The 20,232-nt window shown below is 37.6% G+C and overlaps 4 protein-coding genes across 4 annotated transcripts; 2 read left to right on the top strand and 2 right to left on the bottom strand.

Annotated features, from left to right (window-relative positions):
• Positions 1–777: 777 nt before the first annotated feature.
• On the bottom strand, positions 778–5,671 carry LOC126801898 (uncharacterized). Its single transcript, XM_050529381.1, has 6 exons — positions 5,508–5,671; positions 5,366–5,415; positions 4,532–4,637; positions 4,394–4,452; positions 2,675–2,750; positions 778–1,267 (listed from the first exon to the last, which is right to left on the bottom strand). Exons 1-6 carry the CDS (start codon positions 5,622–5,624, stop codon positions 1,235–1,237), a joined length of 441 nt encoding a protein of 146 aa, XP_050385338.1. The 5' UTR covers positions 5,625–5,671; the 3' UTR covers positions 778–1,234.
• Positions 5,672–7,463: 1,792 nt separating this feature from the next.
• On the top strand, positions 7,464–7,925 carry LOC126803513 (probable calcium-binding protein CML27). Its single transcript, XM_050531310.1, has one exon. The coding sequence runs from the start codon at positions 7,464–7,466 to the stop codon at positions 7,923–7,925; it is 462 nt and encodes a 153-aa protein (XP_050387267.1).
• Positions 7,926–9,284: 1,359 nt separating this feature from the next.
• LOC126803512 (glycosyltransferase BC10-like) lies at positions 9,285–10,650 on the top strand. Its single transcript, XM_050531309.1, has 2 exons — positions 9,285–9,902; positions 10,006–10,650. The coding sequence occupies exons 1-2, from the start codon at positions 9,285–9,287 to the stop codon at positions 10,648–10,650; spliced, it is 1,263 nt and encodes a 420-aa protein (XP_050387266.1).
• A 1,168-nt stretch (positions 10,651–11,818) lies between these two features.
• LOC126801897 (uncharacterized) lies at positions 11,819–18,403 on the bottom strand. Its single transcript, XM_050529380.1, has 9 exons — positions 17,829–18,403; positions 17,092–17,298; positions 16,489–16,710; positions 15,003–15,069; positions 14,751–14,876; positions 14,165–14,256; positions 13,583–13,765; positions 13,354–13,490; positions 11,819–12,342 (listed from the first exon to the last, which is right to left on the bottom strand). Exons 1-9 carry the CDS (start codon positions 18,339–18,341, stop codon positions 12,111–12,113), a joined length of 1,779 nt encoding a protein of 592 aa, XP_050385337.1. The 5' UTR covers positions 18,342–18,403; the 3' UTR covers positions 11,819–12,110.
• Between the last annotated feature and the right edge of the window lie 1,829 nt (positions 18,404–20,232).

Here is a 20,232-nt window from a genome sequence, read left to right as displayed (position 1 = left end):
GGAGGTGTATATCTGCGGGAAGAGTTTATGGCTACTTACAGTGCTCTGCAGGCCTCTTGTGTTGTTGAAGCTTAAGGAGGAGAAGAAGAAGGTGGCCTCGTGTATCATGGACATCTGCCACGATTGCCATGACATTGTGCAATTGGGTCTCATGTTTTAGAAATTGTAGACTGTCAATCTTCACCTAGCAATATTCTGTGTACACTTGATTATGTATATAATATGTAATTTTATTTCAGACACAATCTAAAGCATTCATCTCAGATTCTGAGTTCTGATTGAATGAAGTGGTGTAATTAGGTTTTGGTCCACACGCATTACAAGTCAGTGAAGTCACTAAGCCAGTTGGGACTAGGTGATGTCAATGTGAGCTTTATAATCATGGTATGGGAAGTATGAAATACTAGTGTTGTTCAGAAGTTCTGATTTCTTTTAGGATTGTGACGCTTCAGAAAAGTTCTACATGGCATTATTGAAGCCTTAAGGTTTGGTTCATGCATGTCCAAATACTATGAAATTTAATGTGGGATCTTCAAAACAGACTGCAATTTCAGAATGGAGTCGCAGCTGAGAGACTAGAAAGTGGTGGCCAATAGTCTCTGCTCTGTGGTATTGTTGATATACTATTTGTTTCTCAATTTCTCTTATTCTTCTGAAAACCTACAATACTCATTGTAAATCTACCTTGATCTATTTAACGAAAAACTGTAACTCAACATGTTAGTATGTTACCATATGCGAATTAATTTGTCACCTGCATTTGATCGAATAAATTATTTTCTGAGAAGAGAGCTGCAAACTAGCTTTATTATCAGAGGTTGATTCATTTCATCTCCATCAACTCTTTTCTCTATTGAGAAATTACATGTTAAATAGAGGATGGATGACTACTTCCACGAATATAAAAGAAAGAAAAAGATTCCAGCTCCATAATTTGCCAACACACAATTGATCAGAATTTCTTAAGCCAGGCAACAACTTGATCAATATCGTTTACCTCCTAACATCCAAGTAGATAACGAATGGAACTGTTTAAATGGTATTTCTTTTGGTAAATTGTTTCCAATCAAAATTTACCCTGGACACCCTCGATTTGAACTTCAGCTTTGTGTCTGATATCATTTCCAATGCAAACACCAAGGCGGTGAAATTAACCAATTGATTTTAGGAGAATCAAGGGTTGATATACCTTTAGGCGATACTGTGAACACACTTCTAATAATTAAAGGAGCCCTTAATACCCTCTACGCTCTCCCCCAAAGATAACCTGCAAGCCAACATGAAGAACTGGGATTACATAACCATCTTAAGTAAATCATTACGAATCAGCGGAAATAAGAGTAATATCAACACAATTGAAATGCCTATATCTACTTCATTATAGTACAAGACAAAAGTAAGGGTTATCATACCCAAAAAGTTAAACATGAGAGGAAGGAAAGGGATGAGTAGCGAGTAACTTCCAAGACAATAATACGGTATATCAATGCTATTGAAATGACTATATCAACCTCATTATATAAAAGTAAACAACGAAAAGATTGAAGAAAGAATAAGGCAAGAGATATGTACAGAAATAAAGCAATCCACAGGTAAGGTTTAAATTCTGATTAGCGAAGCATTCCTAGCCAAAGCCAAGATCCAAAGATTTGAACCTCACTCTACTATTAGTGTCGGGCATGTATTTCCAAGAAACTGCAATAAACGTTTTGGTAGCACAAACAGTCACGTTATTTATGTAAACAAAAATTAAAGGTGCAGCTAATGTTTTTTGATGGCCCCTCAATGTCCTATAAATGTTATTTTCTCCGAGAACATAAACATGAAAACAACACTGGTTCACATATATTCAACCTTCAAATTTGACTGATTATATATTGATTTCCACTCTGACAAGGAAAAAAAACACCAAGTTTTAACACCCTTGCACATTAAGCAAGATCATTTCTAAATGTTAACTGATGCATATTTGACATCAGTTACAAGTAGCAGATTCCCAGTTGCAATTTAGTAACCAAGCACATGCATGTCTAATCCTGAATATGTGATTGTTTGTTAATAAAACCATAGGGATACAAAATATAAGACAGATAGACCCCATAAGAATTAACAGGAGTGACCCCGTACATGATTATACATAATAAAACCATGTTGTCAATAAACTTTTACCTAATAGCTCATTATTCATCGCTATGGAATGAAGACATAATATATTCTACACTAATCCACTAGTACATGTGACCAATTTACTCACATTTCTAGATACACAAAATAATATAAGTGAAACTCACTCAACCTAATTGCATCTATTTTCAGGGATTTTTTTTTCTGGATCAAAGAGACATAAATACACGGAAATAATGTTTAAAAAGTAGACTAGTTAAAAAGCTACCGCACCAGATAGTTCTATTCCAACAACAACAAGCTACTTCATGAAAGGTACTCTTATGCTACATTTGTCATTTGATTCTAATATATCATAATAAAAGGTTTTGTTAACAGATAATTCCTTCCACCATATACAGACTTATTTTTATTTTTATCAAGAGAAACCAAGTTTCCTTATCTTAAAGTATAGAATACAAGAGTGGATGGATGGTTTGATTAACTACATGTTGATAGCATGATCACTTTCATATTCATCATATTTTTGTACCCTGGACAGTCAAAGTACCATGAGCCAAGAATGCCTTAATTTCCAACTGCCCATGGCTGCTTGGGCTTCCAGAGAGGGTGCATTTCTAGCCAAACTGTAAAACAGAAGTTGAGTATAAATCTCTAGTAAATGTATCAATATAACCCTAAAGCACTAAATTTTCACCTCTCTATCTGCTCAAAAGAAGTTGCACACTTCAATGGTCTGGTCAGTGGGAACAAACCAATAGAATCGACCAAACAGCAGATATGAACTTTGAAGTTTGTAATAATTTCCCAGAAACCATATAATAAGTCACAATTACCATAAGCATTCCCTTTTCTGGACTGTAGGTGTCCAGAAACACACCGGACTATAGCTGCCCCTTGTCTGCCACAAATATAGGTTTCTGCCTAGGGGATGAAGATGGCAAAACGCTTATTCGCTTCTTAAATCATGCTAACCCAAACCATGGTAAAAAAAAAATTCGAATGCCTTTTATCCACTGACCCATGCAAACAACTCAAGAAATAAAAGCTAAAAAAAAAACCTGTATTCGCCACCTTATTGCTTTTAAAATGGAAACGCCTCAATTGAAGATGAAATGCATTGCTAACAATTGAAATAATATAAGGAGTGATGTATATCTCTGAGACCAACTGCTATAGCACAAGAACCCAAGACAATTGTTCTCTAGGACAATGATGGGCCAAGATGGGAACACAAGATATATGCCAAAAAATAAAGAAAAGAAGCTTCGGAGTTGCTGGTTTCTAAAGAACCAAGAAAAGTAGGTGATATTTAAGGGAGAAAAGGGAGGGAATAGTAGGGAAAACCTTCAATAACACTAACTTTAATTATTCTCATATCTGGATTTCTTTACAGGAGCCTTTATGCTCGGGATATAATCAAAAGAACACTTTCACTTAATTTTGTGACCGACATGGACACCTGATTTATCTATTTTGACCAAAAAGGCCAGTTTTAAAGTTGGGCCAATGGCTTACTATTGGGATTCCAGATATAATACTTTCTAGTCGCCATAGCTCTGAGAAAAGTTCAGAGTTTAATGTTAACATAATGTTACATCAAACCCCAACAATTATGTTCTTCGCGAGCTTCTCTGTATTTTCCTTTCCCTGGTTCAATAACCCAGATGGACTACTATTAGCTCAAATCCAGCACACAAAGATGCTAAGTCTCTATGGAAGATATTTATTAATGAGACATCTATTCGATTAGGATTAGCAAACAGAAGCATTCATCCAAAAATTAGGTTTGAAGTGTACTCCAAGACACTAGTGCAAACTGCAGAACAAATCAGTCTCTTATCTTCTGTCTCAAACAGCCTATCAATCTTCCAGCATTCTATAACCCATTACAAGAATGTTGATGGTTTCCATATTTTTATAAAAGATACAATTATGATTATCATTTTCTGACTCGGCAAGGAAGACTTCAGATTTCATATTATCAGTTAACCAGTATGGAAAATCTATCCTAAACGGTGACAAGGCCTTAAGGAAAACTTAAAACTCAGTAACTAAGGTTTCCAGTAACTATCACATTACTGTTGATGATTCGTAATTTATTGATAATATGTCCCTCACATGAAGGCATCAACGAAGTAAAACACTGATAGTTTCAAAACATGGTCTGTCCATCCTTGTATTATCTTAAAATCCTGGATTCCTAATCATGAAGTTGCAGCACGACATGTAACAACAGATGTTATAACCCTAAAGAATTGGAACTTACTTATGCATACAGTACTTGAATTCTTGTCCCCTGATAAGATCTTTCTCTCCTTCTTCAAGCTACAACAAGAACATAACAGGATCATAATAAGAATTTATTGTGTACTTGTCAATCACAGAGTTTAATATACCATCTTACCGGATCACTCTCATAGACGACCTCATAACAAGTCGGCGAGAGGCACTTCAAAACACAGTTTTCCTTTGCTATTATAGATGACTTGCATTGCCAGCCCCACAAGCCACTACTCCAAATGAACAGGAACAAAAAAGAGCAATCAGAGCACAACACATTTATAAGATAAATCATCCCTGTGCTAATCTTTTATATTTAAAAGAAACAAAAAACTGACTTTTTGTTGGGAGAAAGAAAAAGAAATCAGACATAATGTATTCAAGGCCTCATGGAAATGAAACATATATGTTGCATCTGATTGTTCTAATCTGAAACAGATAAAGGTTGCACATTCCGAGACCGAGTACAGATAAGGCAAGCAGCTAAATACAACCTCAAAAATTTCAATGCATTGTACAACAAATAAATGTCATTGATACTTAAGTATCTAGCTTTGATGTATCGTGTTTAGGCTTATGCATCTATATGCATAACTCCGCCACTTATTTCTGAAATTTCCCCTATATGAACCTAAAACATCTAAACTTCCATATACACCAGTGAAAAGACCCAACTTGGATTCTCAAAACCCAACTAAAACGGCTCGGGTTTCGAACTTGCTAAACATTGTTGTCAACTCTGGGACTTTTAAACTGAACCATATAATAAGAAAAAGCACCACTTGTGTTCTAGTCTGGTTACAAAACATTGCAAGTGAAAACACTGAAAAGGCTTACAAAACCTCAATTGCACTAGATGGGTTTAACTGAATTCCACAACTGAAGCAGATGCCATAAAGAAAACATTCATAGCCAGAAAAAAAAATGCAAAGATTTGGAGGATGTGGTAGGTGGGTACCTCTCAATATCAGCATAGCATTGGGTCTTCTTCTGCCTTGTCTCAATGTCCTGTCAAATACCCACATACACAATAAAGTTCAGACCCATGGAATATTGAGGGAGTAAAAAGAGAGAGATCAGAGGGTACTGGGAATACATACGGTGATTGGGCGACGGGACTTGGCGAGAACTAAGGGAGAGAACAGCAAAGACAATACTAACAGAACTTGGATTCTGAGTGGAGATATAGAAGAAGATGAGGAATTTCGATACACCATTTTGTCGTTTGTTCGTTCTTTCTTCTTCTTCTTCGACTTCCTGGCTTCTGATCACACCACCGTCTCTCTGGGCTTTCAGCTTGGACCGATGATGTTGGTAGTTTAGTTCGGTTTTATTGAGAGGGGGGTACTTTTGGGATTTTAGCTATGTGCCATGGAAATTCTTGGAAAACAAAAAATTAATTTTCTTTATTTCCCATTACAAATTCCTGCTGGTTTATAATTTCTGAGTGCACAAGGTGTCAATTTCCCTTATTATATATAGAGTGAAGGAGTTTTATTCACATCTGAAGATCTTACGAATTCAAGAGCTAGACTAAATAAATATTGATATATACTAGATTATTATGTTTGCATTGTTCTTAGAAACCAATTAGTATCCAAGGACCAGTCACCAGAAGATGTTCCACCCAGATACTAGTGTTTGGAGTGAGTTCTAAAATTAGTAGAGAACCGATTATGTTCCTAGCTAGCTACTTGTTCTGCCATGGACGAACTTGTACGCACAAAACTATATATAGCTAGGCTACAACCAAGTTAGAAGCCATGCACGAACAGATCATTGCCATATTGCCGTTACACTCAACTGCAACCAACTTAGCGATTGTTTGAAGTAGCTCACGGACTCTTATTATCAGTGCCGAGGATCGGAGCATAGATTCTGCACATTGATCACAATTGTGCGTACGTAGTTGACTTAACTTATTTTCTTTCACTACCTACCTATGAAAAATAAAGCACAATCAATAATAATCATTTGAAATTATGTAGTATTTGACGGATAAATATCCTGGTAGGATATGACTTTTCTCACCTCTGATGATGTGATTAGAGAAAATAGCTACAAAGAGAAGACACAATATTTAAAAGGCTCAGGCAAATATGCTTATTTCATCTGATATGTAGCAATAATATTTTCTTTCAATATACTAAATAATGGGATTACATGAAAATACTCGTTTTAAACTAACTAAAGTGGTAACACCTCTCTCTCTCTCTCTCTCTCTCTCTCTCTCTCTCTCTCTCTCTCTCTCTCTCTCTCTCTCTCTCTCTCTCTCTCTCTCTCTCTCTCTCTCTCTCTCTCTCTCTCTCTCTCTCAAGATGAATTTTATTCTCATTGAGAGTTTGAGACATTCATTCTCTCAATCTCTATAAATGAGGATCACACTACTACACAAATACTCTACGGTTTGTACTAAGTGAGGAATAATTTAACCTCCGATGTTTGCTAAGATAGAGTGATGAAATAAGTTTCTCCCGAGCATATATTATATTATAAATCCAAGTACGCTCTAATGAAATATAGGTACAGATTACAGCTAAAGGAAGTTTAACCAACAGCTTAAAACATAAAAAATAAATAAAAAATAAGAAGATCGATGATCCTAGTAAGTAGTCAAGGTAGCTAATTCGGACATAATTATCAAATGGTCTACTGATCGAGACGATCCCAAATCGGAAGGAATAAAACCAAAAGAGAAACTAATATAAAATTCATCGGATCTGACGATGATGCTCGATCTGAGATAATATATGAACAAAATGAGTAACATATATCTTGTCTGTAGTCACGATTATCCAAGTTTGCTTTGTAGGCTAGGGAAGAAGAATCAGAATCCAGTCAAGGGTATTCAATTACATTAAAATCCTTATCATCCTTCAAAAGGAAAACCCAAAATTGCAGCCTTCTGCCAAGATTTCCTGTTTTCTTTTGGACCAGAAAAAAGTTTTCCCTTTCCTTATAGGAACACAAAGTACGTACAACGATTCCTATATATATAGGAACGTACGCATACCCTCTCAGACTACTCACAAGCAAAAGTGATTTGATTCTCAACGATGTCATCGAGTTTCAACAGTTCAAAAAGAGGAAGCGGCGTGGTGGTACCTATAGAAGAGGTCCAGAAGGTCTTCAGCAAATTCGACGAGAATGGTGACGGACTCATCTCCGGCGATGAGCTCAAGAACGCTTTCCGTGATATCGGGTGGGAGATGAAGCCGGAGGAAGTGAAGACTGCAATGTCCGAGTTCGACAAGGACGGCGACGGCCACATCGACCTGGAGGAGTTCACGGCGCTCCTTGATGGATCCCCGTCGACCAAGGTTCTCCATGACGCCTTCGATCTTTATGATCTGGACAAGAACGGACTGATATCGACGGACGAGCTTCATGAGGTGCTCAATCGCTTAGGGCACAATTGCTCCGTCGCGGAATGTGCCACCATGATCTCCAATGTTGACGTCGATGGCGATGGCTTTGTCAACTTTCAAGAGTTCAAGAAAATGATAAACCGCTCGTGATAAATTCATCTAGCGATTTCATTCAATCAGCATTAAGATTTCGTAATCAGACCCTTTCAAAAAAAAAACAAGATTTCATAATCATAGGAGATTTATCAGGGTTAGGGTTTAATTTGTAATGCGATCCCCATTTGTAGTCGAAGTTGCGTTTCATCAAGATTTAATTGTTGAAATATATATCTGCATTAAGAACTCAACTCGGCCCAAGTCGGGATTGAAAACTAAAACAACTTCAAAGAAAAAAATATATATTGGTTTTGAAATTCTTAATTTAATTATTCATTATTTATATTTTCCTTTTGAGACTAGGTTAAATGCTCTATAAACAGGAATAACGCACGCAATCCCATTAAACTTAATTTGGTCTTCCATAAAGTGGTCAGTGACTCAGTGGCCTTGATACCCTCGCCACATCGAGTTCGGTAAGGAGGAGTTTGTGATTTTGATATGTAATATCTTGATTAACCCATATGATATCTTGTTTTGGGCATGTAATCAACCGGAAAACCTAAATCCAGTGTTCTTAATATTAAACTCGCATTTTCTTGAAATTGAACTAGTATCGGCGATTTACACCATTTTTTACATGATTAGTTTTACATGTCGAAAACTCGACATTTCATCATAACTAATTAATTAAATCAGAGACAAATTATGAAACTCACTAACCAACTAACTAGCTGAATACTAATTGTTTTATAAGTAACTAGCTAGGACTAGCAGGAGAATTAATTAACCTACTTATCTATAATCCGGTCAGTGGAACTTGCCAGAAGAAGAATACAAGTAGTATATGGGAAAATATTCAAAGATGCCTAAATCTTAGCCTTGTTTCTGGGTTTGCTAATTCCATGTGCATTGCTTATGGTGACTGTTGGACCAAGACCCAAAACCTTGTTGGCAAGCATATGTATGACTTTGACAAACCAATAAGTAAATCTTCTCTCGTTGCTTGTGGTTAAATTTCCCTATAAGCTGGCATAGCATATTTCATGCAGAGACAAATTAACCCTCAAATATTTTACACGCATACAATTGTATTTGGAGTCAACCTAAGCAGAGGAATACTATGGCGGACCATGCTTTCTTATAAAGGTACGCAATAGCTAGCTTCACTTAATTTCAAAGTTGGCTATTACTTTGAAATATATATGACACAAATTAGAATAATTAAGGGCGACTAGAAAAAAGTCCACAGCTACATGATCGTTGATCAATACATGTATTGTATAGATGCAGCTAACCCTTGAGGCCATTTTGAGTACGTATATTATCGTTTCTATATATATATATGTATCTCTTGGCTATTGCTCTTACAAACTATGAAACTAATTGTTTGAATTCAGATCGATATCAAATATGGCAGCAATATTGCGCAGCAGTAGAACAACCATTGAGCAGCAGCATTTGGCGTTCCGGTTCAATCACGCCCTGCATTTCCTCTCCTTTGTTATTGGTTTGTCTCTCGGTATCCTAGCTACCTTATATTTCCAGAGTTACTCATTCCTCACTTTTCAAGCCTCTCTCAACTATATTCCATTCAAACCATCACCACCGTCACCACCCACATCACCACCCCCAACTCCACCTCCACATCCACCGCCACCGCCACTTCTGGTACCCTCTCTCTCGACAATCAATGCAACATCACCATCGGTATCAGTTAATTACAGTATCAGTCCCAGTACTAGTGTTTCTTTGAATGAACACAAGCTGCAGCTGTTAGCACACAACATGAGCGACGAGGAGTTGCTTCGGAGAGCATCCATGACCCCTCAAGTTGATTCCTCTTACATTAGTGTTCCGAAAGTGGCTTTCATGTTCTTGACAAAAGGGCCTCTACCTTTAGCTCCCTTATGGGAAAGATTTTTCGAGGGACATGAGGGTCTATACTCCATCTATGTGCACGCGCACCCTTCTTTCAATGATTCGGAGGCTCAAACTTCTGTCTTTTACGGTCGAAGAATTCGTAGCGAGGTGCCTAGTTTCTAAACTTATTCCTGCTTTTTTATCGCTGGCAATACCCAAGGTTAAGACTTTAATTTACTTACAAGTATACGCATGCACTCTCTTATTGCAGGCAGTTTATTGGGGAACTTCATCAATGTTGGATGCAGAGCGACGACTATTAGGGAATGCACTACTTGACTTATCCAATCAAAGATTTGTATTGCTTTCCGAATCATGCATTCCCTTGTTTAACTTCAAAACAACATATGACTACCTTATAAACTCAAATCAAAGTTTTCTAAATGTTTTCGATGACCCGAGGAAGCCCGGTCGAGGGCGTTACAACCCTCAGATGTGGCCACAAATAAACATCACAGATTGGCGAAAAGGCTCTCAATGGTTTGAAGTGCACCGAGACCTGGCCGTCCACATTGTCTCCGATCAAAAATACTACCCTATCTTTCAGCAATACTGCCATCCTCCTTGTTATATAGACGAGCATTATATTCCAACACTTGTCCACATGTTGTATGCTGATCTCAACTCTGATAGGGGTATTACATGGGTGGATTGGTCGAGGGGCGGTCCTCATCCTGGGAGATTCGGGTGGCCTGATATTACAGATGAGTTTTTGAATAGAATCCGTTTCGGATCGGAATGCAAATACAACGGAAATACAACTTCAATGTGTTTCTTATTTGCTAGGAAGTTTTTGCCTAATGCCCTAGAGCCTTTGTTACGAGTTGCTCCACTGCTGCTTGGATTTGATCCCTAGTACTCTTTTCTATGCTTTTTTACTAGTTTGTAATATATGACCGGTTGTAAACTTGTAATTGTATTATATATACTCATGAGATTAAGCCAACCAAGTTTGGCACTTTGTATGAATTCCGGTTATTATGAATAATTAGAAGTCATGAAGATATCACGACTTAAAGAGCCCAGCCAAAACAATACATCAGCTGATCGAGGCGACGGATTTGGTGGCTTCTCAGATGCACAGATGCACTTGGCCTCTTGCATCATCTATAACGTGTGCATGCAATAGTTGCATATTGATGCTCGTTTGGTGGCTTCTCTAGTGGAAAACAACCAAACGTTGTTTTTGCCTTCTGGATGGTAAGTGTTGCAAACCAAAGTCGTCTTTTGGCTTCTCTAGTGGAACATTTCATCAAGAAAATAAGCAAAACTCTCGAGGCACAAAGCCTTGTGAATGGACTTACTTTAAAGTTTAGTCCCAAGCAACCAACAGAACAAGCAAGACCTCGAGGCACGGCTGCGCACTGGAATTGACAGGAAACAATCCACTAATTAGATGGTGTATGACTCAAGAATAAGACATGCATAATAAGCCGTCCTATAAATAGAGGCGCATTCGCATCATGCATTCATTCGAAGAAACACTAGTACTGGGACTGATCGATATATACTGTCATTAACTGATACCCAAGCCTTGTCCTCTTTTCTCCTCACCGTTGGTGCTGTTTCCGTCGATGAAGAGCCTCATATTATTGGCGGTCCATGGATGGTTAATATCGACGATCCCGAAGTGAAAGAGATGGCCGAGTTTGCTGTCTCAGAGTTCAATAAGCAGCAACCCCAGAAGAAGCTAGTCTTGCAGAAAGTGGTGAGTGGCCTTGGTCAGGAAGTAGAAGGAATGAGTTATACGCTTGTCATTGCGGTCAGGAATGAGTCCTTGCCTACCAAGCCAATTGTGAATTATAAGGGTCTTGTCTATGAAAGATCTTGGGAAAATTTTAGGAACCCGAAATCCTTCCATCAAGTTGATTAGAAGAAACTAAATAATCAGATCGATGATTCCACCATTGGTCTATGTAACGGCCTACCATGCCTGTATGCTTTTTTGTATCAGTGTAATAAAAGATCGAGACTGCTTTGTGTGTTTTACGAATGATATGTAATGTTATGGCTCCGTTGAACAAATTGCGGGAACACAAAACTAGACAAGATTATACAAGAGACGTTACCTTTTTTCTATTTTACAAAACAAAATTTAAATTGTCTCTACAAGCTAGGATGACCTTTATCAACAACAGGTAATTTCACAAACAAAAGGATATAAAGTAAAAAACCACAGGCGCACAAAGCTCCGCAATTCAATCTAATGTCCTGTACAACCTCCAACACAAAACAAGGAATCGAGTCCAATAAGCAAAAGGAAAATTTCCGGCCATGTGATTCATAAATCATTTGTTTACTCCATATGATTTATGATCATGGCATTAATTCGGCATCACTTTGTCTATTTTCTGGGAGTACAAGTCCTACCGAGAATATGAATTTTGTGCTTGCTCCAAAGATATTCGCTATCTGCAATATAACTGTCTGACATGCAACTGTTGTCGGCAGGAAAGACGCTGGAAGGCATGGTACGCACTTGGGGATAAATTCCTTCTTATTGAAGGTCGAAGCATACAGTGATAGCACCGCTCGACAAAATATGAACCTAAATAAAAATAAAAAATGTCAGTACATACGCATTGCAAACAGAATACTGGACCAGGTAAACTATCATTAGACAAGACTAGAAACATATGGAACAGCAATCGGCAGAATTTTGAAAAGATTAAAACATTTGAGGAACATCCAGTAATAACACAGCAAACAAATTTTCAATAATAAACTATGAAATTGAATTGGTCATGAACAAGAATATGCACATGAGCAAACATGTGTTTAATTACTTGAAAACAAAGAGTCAAAATGGTCCAGTTGCAAAACAACAGCCCCTGACCAGGAGATCTTGCAGCCTTGCACATTTTATAGTAGTCCCATAGAAGCAAGAGTATTTACTATTAAGATGTTTAATGCAGTAGCCACAACATGCCAGAAAAGAATCACCATCTTTGGAACATCAAAAATGACCCTTTACCCTACCCTAAAATTTGGTGTTTCTTGTCCACATAATGGTCTCCATGATAACTAATGAGTCCAAGTCAATCAGGTAGTAAGGATCAAGGGTCAATCAGTCAATCCAACTCCAAGAATTGATGTTAACTTATATTAACAGTAATCTTACGGATAAAAATATCTAAAGCAACTGAGTTTATATTGTTCGAGTGGTACAACGACTCCCTACTGTTGGTATTGTTTTTAGGTTTACTTTTGGTTGAATTCCAATAATTGTTTTTTATGTTTAGATACACTCTACAATTAAATCAACAAACACATCCAGTATGCAGGTTCAAATAGGCCTTATCTCTAAGTTCATAATACATAGCCAATAAACTGATGGTCGAGACAGATTTTATTATCTTAAACACTAGATCCTCAACCTAGTAGATAGCTAGAAAAACAGTGCAAGGTGTATATTCAGCACAGTATCAATCTTGAAAGAAATGAAGGCATGAAAAGAAAAGGCATGTCACATGCTCAAGTAGTACAAAACCAAAAACTAAAACTAAAAGAAAAAAAAATGTTCTTGTAATAGTCTCCATTAAGCTTTATAGAACACTACCTCAATAGGAGTCGCCTCAGGAATGGATCAGTCAAAACCTGTGCCCAAACAGGTTCAATAGTGTCTGATGATGCCAAACTAGACCCCCAGTCACCTAATGAACTGGAAAGCAGCTTCTCAGCCTTGCTATATATATCCTGAAATATTTTCCTTCCATAAGTGCTCTAAGAAAACTAAAGAACCCATGTTCTTTAAATAAGAACAGAGAAAGTTTCAACCTTCTACTCACCGTGTCAATGTCAGCACCTGACATACCAAGCAATAAACAGAAAGCCTGCATTGGAGCTGTAAGGAAAAGAGTGAATAGGCTTCCACTTGGCTGACGAGAGAAACCAACACCAGAAGCTTGAGATGAAAAGCTTGAAGATAGGAGCATTGCAGCTGTCTCTCCTTTTTGTACTCCATTTATAGCCTGAGTATATTTTACAATCAGTCACCTCTATAGGTTAGAGTATTAGTTTCTACTCACTCAAAATGAGAGGAGAGAGGGTAAATGTTATTTTAGACGAAACAAAGATCTTAAGAGACTAGAATAACCACACAAAAGAGCTGGGCATTTAATTTATTGGGAGTATCCATAACTGATTATTTATAACTTATTGAGAGTATCCATAACTTGGTTTGGTAACAACTAGCGTTCATTTATATGTTGATAAAGAAGCTATGGTGGGTTTCTAAAAGCTGTGATAACTTGCAACAAAAGGAAACACCGCAATTTAGAGAATCACCTATGAAACATGGTCTCTGTAAGTTGCAACATTGGCCGGTACATTAACAGAAAAAAAATGCATAATAGAGTTGATAGACTTGCCTCGAAAGCTCCACTGGTATCACAGTCAATCACTAAAAAGAGTGGCCTTCTGGTAAATGGAACCAAATCACTGGGATATATGCTATTTATTCCTGAAAGTTGAATGATTTTGTTTGATATCAGAACACTTAATCCAAAGGTACAATCATGCAAAAACAAGGAAATGATGTCAAAAGATTACGACATGGAAGTTTGGATATATCAATTCATTGTCCAACATCATAAAATACTAACCTATATCTCCATTAAATAATTATGCAATTTTCAATATCACAAGTGAATAAGTATATGGCATGAAATATATCCCTTCCGGAAACCAAAAACCAACAGATTTTTGGTTTAAAAGTTTAATATCAGTTTTAAAGTTCGAAATTTCTTTCTCTTGCTAGGCGAGCTATAAATGGCATGAAATATATCCCATCATCCAAATATGAAACCAGGCAAAAAATAAACATTGAGGATTAATGGGCAAGATAACATGATGCATGAAACTGAATTTTATCATCACAAGCAGCATTGAATCTACATATACTATATTTGAACAGGTCTGCATCATCAACCGATCCTAATTTGTTTCGATGAGTACCTCCATTTCCATGATTTCCAAAGTGTAAACAACTAGTATGTAAGCTTGAGTCATCAGAAGGATTTAGTCTATCAGATGGAGAGGCCAAAGTGGAAAGGGAGGTTGGATCAGAGTACATTCCAGAACCTGCCGGCATTTAAATGTCATGTCTTTTAACTGAGTTAATTTAATGAAGCAAAAGAAATTGATGAATCTACATAACCTTTAAAGAAAACACAATCTATAGAAGCTACAAACAAAAACGATTCAAACCTGAAGCTGACAGATATATCAAGATAACTCCATCAGAGGGAAGCTCCTCACAAACTGTGGCCAGAACCTGCCAGTCAAGCAAATACATTAAACTCTTATAACTTGTGTAGTTCTCAACAAAAGAGAAAACACTAGATTTTTGTAGCAGAGAATGCATGCCACTCTTGATTTTATTGACAATTCAATGCGTTTACAGAAACTATGTTTTTTTAGATGTGTTTACTGAAACTTAAAATAACATGCTTGCTCAAAGTAACAATAAATACTAGTTAGCACTGGTATATCTGGTGCTTTAGAGTTTAGGCCATGAGCCCCGTGTCTTAAAGACAAACTCTCTATAAGTTATGGTCCATAAACCAAAACTCATAGGTGCCTTTCACGAGCATTCAAGAATTGATATATTTGCAGAGCAACAGACATTAGGTTAGGTGGAAGCATGAAATTAGTTTCAAGCATTACTACTACAAAGGGGAAGATCAAACAAAACATGGAAAGGCTAATTTACAGAGGGGGTGAGGGTAGAGGTGTAATACAATCAAGAAAGTCAAACCTTTTGGTTTACTTTTAAGTTTTGTTAGTGCAAGATTTTGGTCAAGTGGTAATAACATAAGAGAAAGGGGATATGTAGCTAACAGCATAAGAGATCAGAAAATGTAATTGGCATAGGCACCACGAATCCATATCACAAACTTGTAAGTCAGAGGGATCTCCATATGCCTACACTAGGAAAGCCCGCGCTATTTATTAAAAGGGAGATCCCTACCTGACCGTTTCTTCAAGCTATGAGCTTGGGCCCAAGCACATGCAACATGTCACCCATATTTGGCTTAGAATATAGTGGAATCACCAAAAATTTAGTTTTGGTGAACACTAAACCTTTCTCGTCTACATGTGTGTTTTTATACGATGGGGACGAAAATCAGTATAAAATCAGTATCAACAAGTTCCTTCTAATGCAGTTCAAATGTTAATTATCATTTGCAAAGAAACCAAATTTTAGTAATCTGTTGCACTATAAAATTTTAATTTGAAGCTGAAATCGTCCACAAGACACCAAATCACAACCAAAGCTAAATCCAGTGAGTGGGTTTTGGGAATAAATACATAACAGAATATAAAATTAATATAATTAGATTCTTATTGAAAATTTTAAATTATGCACCACTAAGGTATAGCAGGATTAAAGTTGCTCATATCAAATAAAAATAAACACATGTTTCTCTGCAACTTGATTTCAACTCAAGACAAATTTCAGAAAGCTTCAACACAAAAATATTTTACACAAGCACAATCATTAGGTTAGTAGTGTTTGACATTGAATAGTAGGTAAGTTGAAAATGTTATTCAGGCATTCTGGAAGCCGGTAACCCTTGACATAGAACTATGTGACTAAGATTTTTAATGCCATTGATTTACAACCTGACAAGCCAAATAAAACATAGTAATTATAAGGGAAATAAGGCAACACAAATTCCTACAGACTTACTGCCAGAAAATGTGTAACAGAAGGGCGATATAAGACAGCTTTCCGCGGGTTATGTGGCAGAGTAGGATCAGCAATATCTTGGGAGTAATTAATGCGGCCGGGCCCTGGCGCCCCATTCTGACCATTTCTAGCAACATTTGGCTGGTAAAATGAACCACTAGGTTCCCACTCCAGACATTGAAGCATTCTAAAAGTGTCAAGAGTGATCTCCGAGAACTTTACCTGATTGAGTTTTAAACAATGGAAAAAACTGTGAGGATACATAAAATACAACAATATCAGAAAGATATAACTGAAAACCTTCTATATCAGAGTTAAGCACATGAAGATTATCCATAAAGGAGTGAAGAAAGGGATGAAACTTTAGGACGTAAGGTAAGGCTTTAGACATCAGATTGATTTCAAAAGTCCCAGAATTCCAGGATATTTATTTCTATCTAGTTTGTTTTTGTCATATCTTAAAAAGAGTGATGTGCAGAGGCTGGTAAATAATTCCATATACAAGGATTACATGATCAGACTCTAGTAATTATTGTATCCGAAAAGTTAATTATAAGAAATTAAAAACCACAAAGGGGTGAAGGAAAAACCTCAATACCTAACCTCATTATGATGGTAGCTGCTTAAAATCGCATCTCGCAGTCTCAAAGACCTCCTTGCAACCAATGTGGAAACATGTGGCAACGAATCAGGATGACATTCCAGGACGATACTATATCTCAAAGGCTTGATATTAATAAAAGCTGTGTCAGCTTTCAAAAATCTAACTATTTCCTGAATCACCAGCTTCCATTCTTTAAAATCAGTCTCCTGGAAACAAGATCATTCAATGTCACCATTATATTTATCCGCAAAAAAACCAGCACACGGCATATATAAGCCCACAACTTATTAATAAAAACACAACAGCACTCTTGTCCTACAGTTAGCCACATAAATAAGCCGCTTACAATATTACATTCATAGCTACAGCACCTATTTGGGAATACATACAATCACATCGGCCTATCTCATTTGGAACTACTTCTTAGCCGTTCAATACTACTCGCTGAGTCTCTGTCCATGATAATCCCACCCGCACTACACTACATTGCACTGCACATGTGCCAAGAGTTTCCTAACTTTTACAAAAGTCCCAACTAGAGCCAAACAAGAAAATAAATGTCTGCCATTCGATTAAGTCTAATGTATTTGAATTAATTTCGAGGTACAACTCCATCTTCTAGCCTTCTTTAAGCTTTCTTTTCGATTACTAGACTTGTTTACACTAGCACAAACCTAACATTTCCATCTCGAATATGAAATTAGAGCCAACAACACAATACAGTAGCGAAATCGACCTGGAAGGCCCTCTTGCAGTCATCAAGCAAGGCTCTGAGCTGATGAAGCAGCTGCCGCACCATCTCCCTGCGATTGAGGAGCAAGCACACCACAAGAAACCTCGAAACGAACCGGAGCTGCTTATTGGCCAAGCTCAGGTCCTGAAGCATGCCCTCCTTGAAGTACTCCCGGCTCAGAATCGCCTCGTAGAAAATGTACGCCTCCGAGAGGTAGCTGGCCTCGCTGGTCCTCATGTACTGCCCTAGGTAGAGCTGCGCGATCCGGGAGGCGATCTCGCCGATCTCGGAGCGGCGGAGGCCGGCGTCGACGAGCTTCTGGCGATTCTCCTGCTGGAACTTCCAGAGCTGGGTGTAGACCTTGAAGACCTTGTAGAAGTAGGCGTCGTACTCGTGGCGGTTGCGGTGGTAGTAAGGGAGCTCCCGGATTTTGGAGAATTTCTTGTCGGCTTTGTGGAGGAGAGACCAGTAGACTTCGCTGACAGGGATGATGCTAGGGTTTTGCGGCGGTTGCATTCTCTCCGGTGCGGTGGGGTTTGGTGGTGGTGAACTAGCTGGAGAGTGCAGAGAGGCCTTTGCTTATTAGCCGATCTCAGGGTCGAGTCGACCAAAATTTAAAATTAACAATTACTAAATGTCGTACTAGAATTAAATCCCTCAATGAAATTGTCTTTATATATAGTCTTTTTATCAATGAATAAAGATGATGTTTCTCCATATTTGATGTGTATTACATTCTTCTGTAACACATTATTAGCACGCAGTTCTAACTCTGAGTTCTTATGTCTATAACCTTAATTTCTAAAAACAATTCATTCTATCATGAAAACAATTCGACAGAAGAAGACGTAAAATTCCTTTTGTCATAAAAAATTCGACGGAAGATAAAGAAAATTTTCCTTCTGCCGAAAAAAAATTTTGTAGAAAAAAAAACACAGAAATCGGGTTGACTAGTGGGCACCCATAATTTCGCTCGGGGACCCACCTTCACTAATCTTAGCCACAGCAACCACGTCAGCGCTCGTTCCCAAGACCACATCGTCCAAACAGCGACGTCACTGCAGTCCTTGTCTCGTCGACCCCTCACGCATGTCCCTTGCAAAGCATGTTGCCATGGCTTTTGAGCCATCGACGACGGAGATCCACGTTGACGCTAATCTCCAAGACCGGCACCACTTCTCCGGCTCCAAATCGGCCTAGATCGGCGGCAGACCCTTAGACGTCGGACCTAGCGCCCTCAACGAAGGACCAACTCTGCACGGCAGCCCTTGCAGATCGACCTCCACCGGATTTCCGACCCGGTCGTAGTATCAACCCGACCGGACTAGGTCGCAAGGTTTTCTTACCCCTTGTGGTAAATTGGTAAAATCAGAGGTATGGTAATTTTGCCTCCAGGTAAAACCGTTTTATCCCATGGGTAAAACAGCTTATTTACTACAGTAATCTATTTATTAATTTTACTGTTTTTCTTTATGGTTAATGTAAGTATGTAACTAACCATATGTTAATCTTTTCCATGAAATTAATCGTGTAACGATACAAATTACAATGGTATTGTGAGAGTTACTTCGCCGCCTATTCATGGATAATGGAATAGCATGTTCGTGGAATCAAGAAAGAGCAACTGATACGCTGTTTATTTGGCAAACAACCAAGTATGTTTTATTTAACATTGTTGTTTTCATGCAAATTTCAATTCTTCTGAATTTTGTCTTTCATCCGTAGTCGTTGTGTGTAGCTACAAGTTTGAAAAAAAATGGGACAAACATTGGTTTGCAACGGAAATTGTCGCTTATACCACCGGTTTGTGACTGAAATTGTCACTTATACCATTGTGACGGGATTTGTCAAGGTTTATTGAATTGAGTTACCATACTTTGGGACTTGACCTCCAATCCAGTATTTGGAAGTTCTATCGTATATTGATACATAACGAATCTTCCCTCTTGTTTACCGCAACATGTGCCTGAAATTTGGCATTTTCATGTTGGATGTGTTATGCACCTAGTCCGGATTAATTTTCTTTAGTGCAACATCATTTCATTTAAAGACAGAAATATAATGGTCAAAATATACAAGAGCTAGATATAAGAAGTTCTTAAAATAAGACACTCATTATATGGAAGAACATGAGAATATATTCTTACTATTACGGATTTCAAAGAAATTATACATTGCAGTTATAAAAAGAAAATAATGAAGCATAAATGCTTCGGTTAATAGTCTGAATGACTACATATTCGTTTATTCCCATGTTTATATAACTAATGTTACTTAGTCGATCCATTTTTTAATTGGTTCATGGTTAAGATCTCAATACAATTGTTGGCTATAAAATTCTCATGTAGTTCAAGTAAACGAACATACAAGAATGTCTCAATGCATTTATGGTTTCATTATTAAAAGC

The sequence above is a fragment of the Argentina anserina genome, chromosome 7 (assembly GCF_933775445.1).
Source record: "Argentina anserina chromosome 7, drPotAnse1.1, whole genome shotgun sequence".
Lineage (NCBI taxonomy): Eukaryota > Viridiplantae > Streptophyta > Magnoliopsida > Rosales > Rosaceae > Argentina > Argentina anserina.
The sequence above is the reverse complement of the archived record's forward strand: the minus strand, read 5'-3'. Positions and strand labels throughout refer to the sequence as shown.

Coding starts and splice junctions, on each gene's coding strand:
- LOC126803512 (XM_050531309.1), top strand. CDS start 9,285: ATGGCAGCAATATTGCGCAGCAGTAGAACAACCATTGAGCAGCAGCAT. Junction 9,903..10,005: donor GTCGAAGAATTCGTAGCGAG/GTGCCTAGTTTC, acceptor CTCTTATTGCAG/GCAGTTTATTGGGGAACTTC.
- LOC126803513 (XM_050531310.1), top strand. CDS start 7,464: ATGTCATCGAGTTTCAACAGTTCAAAAAGAGGAAGCGGCGTGGTGGTA.
- LOC126801898 (XM_050529381.1), bottom strand. CDS start 5,624: ATGGTGTATCGAAATTCCTCATCTTCTTCTATATCTCCACTCAGAATC. Junction 4,638..5,365: donor TGCTATGCTGATATTGAGAG/GTACCCACCTAC, acceptor CATTTGGAGTAG/TGGCTTGTGGGGCTGGCAAT. Junction 1,268..2,674: donor TAAGGCATTCTTGGCTCATG/GTACTTTGACTG, acceptor GTTGGCTTGCAG/GTTATCTTTGGGGGAGAGCG.
- LOC126801897 (XM_050529380.1), bottom strand. CDS start 18,341: ATGCAACCGCCGCAAAACCCTAGCATCATCCCTGTCAGCGAAGTCTAC. Junction 16,711..17,091: donor GCAGCTACCATCATAATGAG/GTTAGGTATTGA, acceptor AAACTCAATCAG/GTAAAGTTCTCGGAGATCAC. Junction 12,343..13,353: donor CTGAGGCGACTCCTATTGAG/GTAGTGTTCTAT, acceptor ATTTTTATTTAG/GTTCATATTTTGTCGAGCGG.